Source organism: Watersipora subatra, chromosome 2, assembly GCF_963576615.1.
Source record: "Watersipora subatra chromosome 2, tzWatSuba1.1, whole genome shotgun sequence".
In the NCBI taxonomy this organism is placed as follows: domain Eukaryota; kingdom Metazoa; phylum Bryozoa; class Gymnolaemata; order Cheilostomatida; family Watersiporidae; genus Watersipora; species Watersipora subatra.
In genome coordinates, this window is record NC_088709.1 from 72,509,218 (window position 1) to 72,521,348 (window position 12,131).

General features: G+C 35.1%; 1 protein-coding gene across 1 annotated transcript; it reads right to left on the reverse strand.

The window, feature by feature from the left end:
* Nucleotides 1-1,654: 1,654 nt before the first annotated feature.
* LOC137388528 (uncharacterized) lies at nucleotides 1,655-8,126 on the reverse strand. Its single transcript, XM_068075012.1, has 4 exons — nucleotides 8,008-8,126; nucleotides 5,201-5,462; nucleotides 3,958-4,148; nucleotides 1,655-1,817 (listed from the first exon to the last, which is right to left on the reverse strand). Exons 1-4 carry the CDS (start codon nucleotides 8,085-8,087, stop codon nucleotides 1,655-1,657), a joined length of 696 nt encoding a protein of 231 aa, XP_067931113.1. The 5' UTR covers nucleotides 8,088-8,126.
* Between the last annotated feature and the right edge of the window lie 4,005 nt (nucleotides 8,127-12,131).

A 12,131-nucleotide genomic window follows, 5' to 3' on the forward strand; every position in this document is an offset into this window, starting at 1 on the left:
ACTGCTAAGTGTCAGGTCAATAATTCAAGTCAGGCCATAGGATGACATTCCTGATATCTGGTCTAAATGATGATCTTATACAAAATTTTAGTAGATTTTATCAGAAAATACTGGTAATTTTTTATCATTGCTAATTGTTTTTTTTTATATTTGAGGTGATCTGACTGCTAGGATGATTTAACTCTTTGGCTGGGGAAACGACCAAAATGTCGTTTATCGGTTGCGTGGGGAAACGACATTTATGTCGCTTTCGGTAAACGTTTATAAAGCTGTCGCCTAGTAACGTTAAACAAAGGATATAAACACTAGTAAGTTTTAAATATCATCTACAAGATATTAGTCGATGATTTACAATATGAAACGATTATCTGAGAGGCATTGCTTTGTGGTAAAAGGTACAGAAATCGTGCTTCCTTGGAAAAGAATAAAAGCTGGAAAAACTGTCAACATCGGCTCAACTTTCAAAACGGTAAAATAAAAGATTATTTGATCCTGCGATCGTTAGTGATTTTCTGTCTGTTCGGAATAAAAATAATTCAGATGATAGGAGTGATATAAACTTTTTGGACTTTTAATATACTTGGAATAAACAGAGAAAAACGATCGTTATGGTAGCTCGCGCGGCTCCGCTATATAGCGTTTGACTCTACCGAAAGAAATGCTTCCAAGCATTTCATACAGGGACAATTGCACATGATTGTATTTATTTTGTAATAGTAGATATGCAAATGAATTTTTATGTACAAAAAGATTTTGTTCATAGAAATAAATTTAAGATTTTAGCTACGCATGTTCATAAAATACCGATTTTATTGAATTTAAAAAAATAAATTACACGACTTTTAGGTGTTTTTGCCGGGCTTTAACCCAACCAAAGGGTTAATATTGAAATCGGCAAAACTTGATAGAGATTAAAATGCTCAGAAGAAAAAAGCGTGTGAAATAACATCATTAGTTGTTATCACTGCTATAGTTGGTATCGGCTATCGTGTTCAAGTTGCAGCGTTGCAAGTTTTGCCATCATAGACGTCATAGTCGCACTTTTGTTTGATCTGAATGTTTTAACTGCAATTAAGTTTGTCGGTTTTAATCTTGAGACATCCTGGCAGTCAAAAACCTCAAACATCTAAAACAATCGCAAAGGATAGAAAAATCTTGATACTTTCGGATGAACTGTAATAGTTTTTGTGCCAGTTCAACTTTGATTACGTAAATCTTTGGTAAGCTGAAGCCCGGTTCTCAAATACGCTGCAAGCACTGCTGGCAAAATAGCAGAACTATCGACGGTAAAATGGCAACCTACTTGCCGAGTACCGCCGGTAGTTGCCAACAGTCAGTACAAAAGTTCAATGCTGTTCAACTTTCGCAAGGAGCCGCAGGAAAAACCTTCCTGAACTGTAGTGTAAAGGCGAAAGTCAGAATTTTTGAAACTTTCAAAAATGCTAACGGCGAATTTTAGCACTTTTCAAGGTTTCAAAAATGGCGTGGCGAGGGACTATTTTTATTCATTCGTTAGCGATGCAGCTTCATGCGAACATAAGCCATTGAGCTTAGCACCCCAAGGGTTTTGCTGCAAAAGATTACTGCCGGGGTCTCGCAGACAATATGGGAACCACCCTTTATACAGCTTGCTCAAGACAACTTCCAGATCATACTACTTTAGACTTGCCTCAAATAGACAGAGGGCATCCTGGTTACTGACTTGATTGCTCGCTTCTACTGCCATCACATATTCACTAGCCTCTCTCTTCAGATCGAATATCTTCCACACAAACCAACTGCACAAGCAGACTGACCCTAATTTGGTGAAGAGAAACCTACAAATACAATACATTCAAAGTAATTGAGTTTTCTCTTGTGCTAAAAAGTTCATACAAGCTCCGGTGTGGTGCGGTGGGTAGCACTTTGGACGGACACGCGGTAGAACAGTTGTTTGAGCCCTAGACTGGGAGGTCAAGAAGGGCATGTAGTATTAGATTGCTCATGAGCTAAGGAAAAAAACCTGAGGCCAGAAAAGGGGAACCATACTCTTCCTTGAAATGTCTAATTGAGACAGTTGAAGAAGATCATGTCATAAGAGGTCTGCCTACTGCAGAATACCCTTAGCCATTACTACAGTGCTGTGGAAAATAAACTGAAGCCCTTTGTGGAAAAACTAGAATCATACAATATATGACTTGAAATAAGCCAATAGAAATGTATGCGGTGTGATCATATCTGTACAGGTTGTTATCCTCAACCATTGCAAAATGAAATGTTGAAAATTTAGCCTACAAAATCCTTCCAAAACCAATAAAATCAGGACAAAATGAAAAATAATTTAATATATAATTTGTTGCTAATGACTAAATTTACAATGAGCAACAATGTTTTAAATGACAATTTTAGTTTCCCAATAAAAGGGCCCAGTTTATTCAGTTTATTTAGTCAGAGATAGTGGAGTTACACCTGAGTGGGCCAGTGTCAAACCAGTATTTTGGGCCTACAAGCAGATCATGTTTCCATAGTGCACTATAATAGTAGAGCGATGGTTGTGTGATGTGTATAAAGAAACAAAAACAAACTAGAACAACGCGTAAGTGTGATGCTGTTGGTCACTAAAGCCGTTTTATGACACAGATATAGTAAATCGCACTGGCGTTTCGCTTCCAAACAGCAACGATGAATCACAGCAGAATGGGAGTGACACAGCTGTTTCCATGATGGCATTGCAGTGCCATATGAGGGTGTGTCACTGTGTTGTTGCTGTAAAGAAACTTAGTATGAGTTCTGCCGCACAACAGTTATCCTAGCACAGTTTATTACGTTGAGGATGGTATGGGTTCCATAGCCTTGTACAAAAAAATAAAAGTAATTTTGGAAACAGTTTCATTTAGAAATTTTTTTATATCAGTAAGTTTATGCTTTCGCTACAAAATAAATTTTTCTATCAAATATTTCCTAAAGCCCCATGTTTGACAACTATGCATATATCCTGCGATAAACTTTGAAACTCAAAATCTATAAAAAAATGTTGATCGAAAATTAATCAGCATCAGTTTTGACATCAGCTGATGTTATAAAAAAAAGTCTAAAAATGTCTTGCTGAATGATGCCAGCCATTTTTAGGCACTTCCTTCCCCAACTCTTCTAAGTAACGGCTTGAGCATGTTCCGAGTCAAAAAGGATATGGCTATTATTACATCTTATGGAATTATTTTTATAATAATGTTAAAAAAAGTATTCACTGTCTCTAGGACCCTTATGCGTTATATAGTCACCAGAAGTCAATCGATCTACAATTTGTGAAACTTCACAAGCCGTAATGCGTGTGGCACTGGTGGTAATTACTAAGCAGGGATTGCGATCAAAAACTATCGTTTTTGCAAAGCGGAGCTCAGCTAAGACTGGACTGTAAATATGTGCTCTTTGGGCTCTGAGCATGCAGGAAATTCGTTGTTTTCGTTTAAGTACAAACATAATAGGCTAATTAATTAACTACACACTAATCAAAATTTTTTTGTACAAAACTTACTAAAACCGCACTACACTGCTCTGCTTGTGGTATATACGCAATGAGTTAAAATCATTCCTCACGCACTCGTAGTCCAGAGTGGTAGATTTCATTTATTTTTTGAGCTAAAAAAACAACATTTCTTGATTTCATTAGGTTGTCTCATGCACTCCAACATAAATGCAATAAACTATGTCAGCGATTAGTTGACTCTATGAGGGAATGGCCATCTTACCAAAATTGTTTGCATAAAGATTATTGGCAGTTGCCATGACAATGATACAATACAGCATGAAAGAGTCGAAATAGAAACAAATGGAAGCATTTTTCAGAATTTAGGACTATTTATTCATTAGTCTGGTAAAGCCATTGCGCCCCGCATGATGCCTACAAAAACAGCTTTGAGTATACGAAAGTCTCATTCGCAGCGCCATAAATAAGACAGTAATACAGACATAACTGACCATAAAAAAAGAATAAAGCCTTTCCCACTACTTGGTGATCCAGAGCAAGACAAGAAATCTCTGCCATCCATTGCACCAACCAGTCTCCAGAAAAGAAAAGGCAGCAAGCTCAAAATTGCTAACAGGAAAATTGGAGAAGAGAAGTCTCCAACTGGTAGATCTTTCTCAGGAAATAATTCATCAAGTGTCACCTATATAAAAGAAATTGGGATATACATATAGTAGAGCATTTAGCCAACATAAAACTCAAAGTAAATTTGCATTTATAAAACGATTTTAGTATACTTATCAAACAACATCTTCATGTCGAATCACTCAAATCTCATCTGATTTAAAAAAGCAATGTGGCTCAGTTTCAATCTGTTACATGCCCTGACACAAAGCCTATTACTGATTTTTGCTGGTCAATAGCTATTAAATACATATATAACTATCTATAAATCTCAGTATTTGTTTTACAGACTTTTTGTTAATCTGTGTCTAGTTATAACAAGTAATTTCTAACAACACAAATTTTGCATAGCGCTAGATTTGATCACATGACCTCCAAATCTATAGTCAGCAAACTTAACCATTAGGCTGCACAAAATACAATGGTATTCTTGAGCAAGTAGTCATTACATTGGTTAAGATACTCATGCCTAATGCGCTTGCTCGAAGTTAATAAGTAGCACTGTTGATCGTTTTTGCATAACGATTGTTAAGCTGGCCCAAAAAGCGAGTATTGTTTTAGTAAAGATCTTGCTTTCCAAGTATGTAACTCAGACTTATTAAGTAATTAATTTATTACTCGTGCAGCGCTGGGTATTTGGCTAGTATCTATATAAATCTTAATGTTCCTCTGTCGTTCCTTTGTCCAGTTATAGCGATAAGTTTTAGAAATGAAAAATGCATTCTGCCCGTCATTTAAACTTGGGACCTCAAGGGCTGCAGACAAGCATTCTAAACCACTAGACTACATGTCTAACTGGCCTTAACAGTGAATAGTAGTGCACCTATTTATTACATTGGTTAAAATATGCATGCTTAAAGGGCTTGGGAAAAGACAATTGGCTATTAATTAGCACGCTTAATCTTTACACCTAACATATTGTTTATTAATCTGGCTTCTAACACGGCCATTATCATAGTAAAGGCTTAGACTAGGTTGAGCAACTAGCTTGCCAGTAAAATTAAATTGATTAAGTAATTATTTTATTATCCGTGCAACACCGTTGCACCTAGTCTATGTCTAAAGACTAACCGTATGGTTGAGGGGTAGTAGTTTTGACAGGTTGTAGTAAGTGTAGAGTTGAGAGGATTTTGATAGACAGGCTTGATTGGTGTAGGCAATATCGGAAGCAGTAAATTCGGCAGGGCAGTAGCATCTAATTGATATTGGCAGCGGTCTATGTGGTCGAATAAAAAGCAGAAGGAAAATGGCAGAGGAAATGGTAACTATAGGTGTCACCAAGTAGAGCAAGGTGTCTGTTGCGCTCAAGTCCCATGTCATCTTATTTCCCTCTCTGTAATCAAACTGGCAATATTAGTGAGTTTAAAAAATTAAATCCATATATATACAGAGCTAAAAGCTTAATAGTTAAGAGTAGCCTACAGCGAGTAAATATTCTAAAATTGTAACTTCTGTATGTTTGTTCTCAACACCCCCACTCATTAGAGTTTTTGTATTATTGAATTTGCTGCCTCCATTGCATGTATTGACAGCTGAGCGGTGACTAAGGAACTGAGTCATATTAAATGGTAGTCTGGTAGAATGGATACCTTTTATCACATTTTATTACTTTTTATACCATTCGTTGTTGTTGGCATCTAAGGATGAATGACCGTGGAAACAGGTCTGTAAGGCTAGCACTGATTAACCAACATTTACTGGAGCCTACCTAATAATGAAGGCATTGACTCGTAGTCTGCCAACCACAAAACCAATAATAAAGATACACAGTTACATACACACAGGTACACAGTTAAATCCTCATGTATTCTTTTAGCGAAAACTTTTAAAACTTTTTTAAGTATGCTCTTACAATAAGTACCTAAAAAGGGTATATTCGCTCTCCAAACACTTATTTAGCTAATGGTCAAATAATATTCCTTTATTTTCAGGAAAGACAATACTAACAGCATTAGAATGTTATTGTTAAAAGTTAATAAGTGGTATTCATCATTTTATTGACTGAACTTACAAAAATACACTACCTGAATACTAACCAGGTCTAACCTACCTGTTAATGTGCTTGGTGAAGTTTTGTTCAATTCTTGATACTTATTTTGCTCAGCTCTGATCTCAGAATCTCTTTAATAACGAAGAAAGTTTTTTTTTTAATATTTTGAAAAAAATATTTAAGGCTTTGAGAAAGGAAGGGAATGGGTGTAAGATAAAATTAAATCAAGAACCGGTTACCTTTGACAATATAAATAGATTTCATTCATACACATCACCAATGGCACATCACTCATCCCGAATAGATTATGAAAACATCCGTAAGCAATTAACTTATTCATACTCATTCTTTCTGAGCCACGAAAGTCATCCACACTAGGATATGTCAACATGTTTTAACCAAAGTCAGCTATAATAGCATATTCTATCGCCGCCATGCTAGTTAACGATCGAATGATAATCACCCACAGAATTTTTACCTAGGCAGTTGCTGTACAGTAGCACAATCAACAAGATGTAAAATTATAGTCTAATCTGAGCAAAGCTATACAAGCCTTAACATACTCTTAATCAGGATTGTGGGAACGGAGGCAAGGTCAGTTTATCAAATTAGTACCGAATTATTATTATAAAGTTGCAATATTTGCTTCACTATTATTGTTTTTGTTAAGATTTGCTATGTTTTAATCACTATCTGTAACTTGTAATGTGAACACACACTCATGAATTTATGATCTTTTAGATTTCACGGTGTGGTGAGGTATAATGAGAATCAACTTGTCAATAAACTTCTAAACGGCTCACTACATCAGTGCATCTTAATCTAACTCTCACAATCCGGTGTTTTTAGAGTTTTCTCAAAACTCTAGTTTTCTCAAAACTCTACAATGGGTACGTGGTCAACATATAGACCTCCTTAGGAGTGGGCTGATACATAATCAACGTACCATAGAACTTGGAATTGAGTGCCACATTTATTTGAACACCACCTCTATATGAGCGCTACTAAGGAAAAAGGGTCGAAAAATAAAGCGCCACCCTTTAATTGAACGTGACTTTTATTTGAATGCCACTTCTATTTGACCAATACTATTTGACATTGTTAATCTTCACCAACCCAAATAAGCCAGTAATCAGTAAAAAGGTGTTCACAAAACCGTACTAGTAATCACTCGATTACATCGATAACAATTGATTCATTCATTGTTTCCGTTTGTGTCGAAGTTAATTTTCCAACTCCAAATCTCAAGCTTTTTCGTTAACAACTTTTATTGTAACACCATAGAAACAATTAGTAAGTGTATCAGGCTAATACTAGTTTCTTTGCTAACGCCGTTTTAGTACTTCGATGTATGTGGGAAATGGTTTTGGCATTTACGAAATAAGTAAATCTTTTACAAACTATTTCATCTCAAAGTTTTACTATTTATATAAAATAGTTTAGTGTATGACAGGGTTTATCCTTAATATGACTCTGTTTGCCTTATTTTTATGTCAGTAAATCAAGAGAAATATATTTCGTTATATAATATATGAGTAAATAAATTATATTTTCTATATGAAGATATTGTTACAGATAGAAATAATCACACAAGTCTGTTTAAGAAACAGAATACCTTAAAAGCTGTAAGTGCTACTATATATGCCTATGCTATAGCTAAAAAAATTCGCTCATTCAAAAATCCCTTATACATGGCAATCATTTTGTGGGGCAAGGTTTAAATGCTAAAAAATGTTTGCGATGTTTTTTGATTTTATGTGTTAAGTTAACTCAAAGGTACATATGCCGTATCTAGCACCAAAGAACGTGTAACTGGTTCAAAATTTTGTTTACAATGAATACCAGCCTCAAAACCTGAGGAAATAATTAAAGCAGTTAGTATCCGTACTCGCTGCTCTCTATCTTCCTGGTAGTATCATCTTGTCTGTCCGAAATCTTCTCTCTCGATGTGCTAAGCTCCATTTGCATGATCTAGTCAAAAGATATGGCTGCTTCTTCAGAGTACATGCAGACAATAATTACTTGAAGAGAGTCTCGCATTCAGTAGGTCAGCAGTAGTTGAAATGCAGTCAAGCAAGACGACGATACTGTTGACAGAGAAACTGCTTGATCTACTGGAGAGAGCAAACTTCAGTGATTATTACATTGATCTATCTAGTGTTAAATGTATACGCTATGAATTTTTGAGTAGGAATGAAGAGGACGAATTTACAAGATACGCAGGAGTGGTCACACAACTCCCAATTGTTCGTAGCTGACGAGTTTATGTGCTACAAAGAAGTTGTCGCACACGTCTGCACTATCTATATTAGTCTGTTGCGCTTTTAGCTACATCGAGGCCTATATTTTATATTGCAGCTGACACGATTAAAATGCATCTAAGGTCAAATGTCAATGTTAAAACGTGTAGGAAATCTTTCTTTTAAATTTGGAGGTGATAATTTTATTTTTGGGATAATATTTTTAAAATGCGTGCATTGAAAACAGAGCTGCGTAGAGATGCTGCAAGTGCATCACCAATTAAGACGATGGAAATCCAACATCCGATCGCAAATATTCACGCGATAATACCAATATTGATACTTACATCATACGAAGTAATTCATTGTTGATACAATGTTTTCAAAATTACTATATAGTAATTTTCAATATTTAACTGCATCTAAAGTCTTCATGAAAAAAAAACTAAAGCCTGGTTCTGTTTAGCTGTTTATAATGTTTTTCGTTTATAATAGATGATAATGTTTTTTTATGTATTTTATGGTTTTCCTCATTTTTAGGTTTTTTGTAAGTTATAATAAACAATGCTGTTGCCAAAGGTTCTATCACATGGATCTTACAAAAACGGATAACTCCATTCACGGACTGACATACCCAAATTATCTGTTGCACCTAAATCTATTAAAACAAGGCATAGGGGAGAAGTGGGTAATGTGGACAGCTGGGTAATGTAGACAGTTAAATTTTTAGCTAAAATTTATAACCAATTCCATTTGTTTCATACTATAAAACCTTTCATTTTCCTGTTAGAAAAAGCCACATGCTGATTTGGAAGTCTCTCTCCATCGTACATCAATCTGTCAGCATCTTAATATTTATCACACAAATAGTAATTTTTAATTGAATTTTATTACCTGGGTTACATAGTGTAAATGTTGTTGGAACTTTTGGGGCAATTGTACACAAACAAAGCATATTGTGTTGTTTATCTCTATTGATTGTCAGAAGGCAACTCCTGACTATGACTGAAATTTATCAAAATTTGTAATAATATATAAGATGGGGTAATGTGGTCAAGACACTTTGGGGTAAAGTGGACATGTCCACATTACCCTTATGCCATGTCCACATTACCTTGTGCTGCAAAGCATATGATATAAACTGCCTAATTTGCTAGTTTCAATGTTAAGTCTAAATTGTTACTACTACTACTAGGCCTACTAGTAAATTTACTGACAAATTTAAACAATGTGAGTTATTACCTTGACTTAGTAGAATTATTATTTTATGTTGTCAGATTTGAATTATTCCTGTATAGTTTACGTTAAATTACATATAACCACATGCATATATTACTTGTAGTTATTTGAATATCTGAGAATTTTTTACTTTATTGACAAAAAATGACATGTTCACATCACCCACTGAACCTGTCCACATTACCCACCGACAGTGGGTAATGTAGATAATCTTGTGCTTTATGATATGGTGCATTCTGGGAAAACTATTGTTTGTATTACCAAACATGCAATTAAGAAAAGAGAGCTAACAAACTCTGCAGGCTAAAGATATAATTTAGAGTATTTTAAAGTGAATAGAATAGTAGTAACTGTAATAAAAAGAAAAACTGTCCACGTTACCCACTTCTTCCCTACTACTCATTTGTGACAAGTTGACAACCAAACTTGAACTACGGACTAGCTTTACCGCTTGGTTTCTGCCTATTCAGAAATTAAAAACATGATTAAACAAAAAATGGCAAAAGTTGTTGATTGACTTTAAAAATTGAAATGGAAGAACCTGGTCAATCATGTGTCTAAGCGTTATTCCCTATAGATGATCACACATTTATTACATAATTATTTGAAAAAAACTAATTTTCTGCTTATTCTTTTAATGGATATAATTTTTTCTAGATCAACACTCGGCCCTTTCAACAGGTGTGCGAAATCCTTTTAGATAAGCACCTGCACTCATTTGTCATAACGCACAAGACCTAATCTACAATGATCTCCACTCATCAGTAATATTCACCATAGTCTGAAGTTTCGCAGTTTTTCAGAAGTTTCCAATGGTTACAGAGACATGCAGCTGATGCTTACATGTTTGGTGGTTTGAAAAAGGGAGGCAAGTGGTTCTTAATCACCGTTCTGACTGTCACATATTATAGGTGCTTATGATATTTAATTTTGCCAAAGCATTGCATTGTTCATGAGGTACTTTAGTCACAGGGTAACAAACTGTTGCCTCTCATGCTGAACGTTTTCCATAGATGTATGAGTGCCTCGATTTGCTTCCTTCTTAAATGCTCTGTCGAGATCCATTTTGGGAATGACAGTTCCTTCGCCGCTGTTGGTATCATCACAGAGCAAAACGTTTCTTAGCTAGTTGGCTATTAATTATTGTACCTTTGCTTTGGGCTGCTTCTGCGTCTCCCTGAAGTTAAAGTTGAACTTATTCTATTGGCATGCCCTATATAGCTTACTGAGATAGTAGAGAGTACCTAGTAGTAATGTTACCAATAACCATTTACATGCCCTATACAGCGTACAAAGATAGTAGAGTGCCGAGTAGCAACATGCATCAGTTATTGGTGACACTAGTACTAGACACTGTCTATTATTCTCATACATTTTGATAGCATGGTGAATCATGAAGGGTAAACATGTTGTGTAGTTTAGTATTAATAGTCCTGTTGCAATTTTATATGTGCTCATTTTTACGATATGTTTTTAGCCTCTAGTTCACTGTGTTATTTAGCAGTTGGTTGTTTTCATCAGCTACTAAACGGACTGTATTGTAATCTACAGGTAGGTCTTGTTTCCTAGGTCACAACTGCTTTTTTTAACATTTCACAGCTATAACACAATCACGCAACATGCTATTATATTGCTTTTACTAGACTCTTTCTAGTCATTATTTCAGTGACTTATTGGAATTGTCTGCTCTCAGTTTACTGGGCTAAAAAATATTCTATGAAAATTGTTGTGTAGCCTAATGTAGTGATTCTTGGTTTACTAGAATGCATTGTATGCTAGAAAGACAATACAGTAGACTCCCACCATACAACAGTAACTTGTTTCGGTGTTGGCATCGTAAGGCGAAACTGTCGTATAGAGGAGTATAAAAACCCATAGTAATAACCTAAGCAAAAACCCTGATAAAAATCATAAAAATTTTATAAGTGTTTTGCACATATTAAAATTAGTAATAAAATAGTATATTAGTTTTGGTAACTATAGTTACCTAAAGTAACTTCAGTGTATTTAGTGGCTATGATCTGCATATGGTTATGATTCTTACTTAATTCTTTAATGCCCTTCTTAATCTTAGGACACATGGCTAATGAATTAAAGTAATATATGTAGTTATGTAGTTATATACGTGTAATGAATTAAAGTTTATAGTAAATATCATATCAAACACTAAAATGCAAAATAAATTGTCACATTCGCTTTTCACTAGTTTTGTTTCATTCATTCAGTATCCAGCATTTACAAAACGCGAAGAATGCTGAACTGAGAGAGCAAGCATCTAATCTTTTTTAGGCATTGTGGGAGGGATTTCAGCGAATAACATTTTGGCATCTGCATTGTTCTAATGTGTTCTGCACAGCGACCACCCAACTTGACTTTTGAGAGACATTTTTGTTGATGTTGTATGACGAAAGAATTGTCATAACGAGTGAATGAAAAAACACCGTGTTCCACATTGTAAGACGGAAAACTGTGAAACAGGGAAATGATAACTTGCCGGTGCATTGTATTAGGTTACTGAATTTTCAGCGATTCT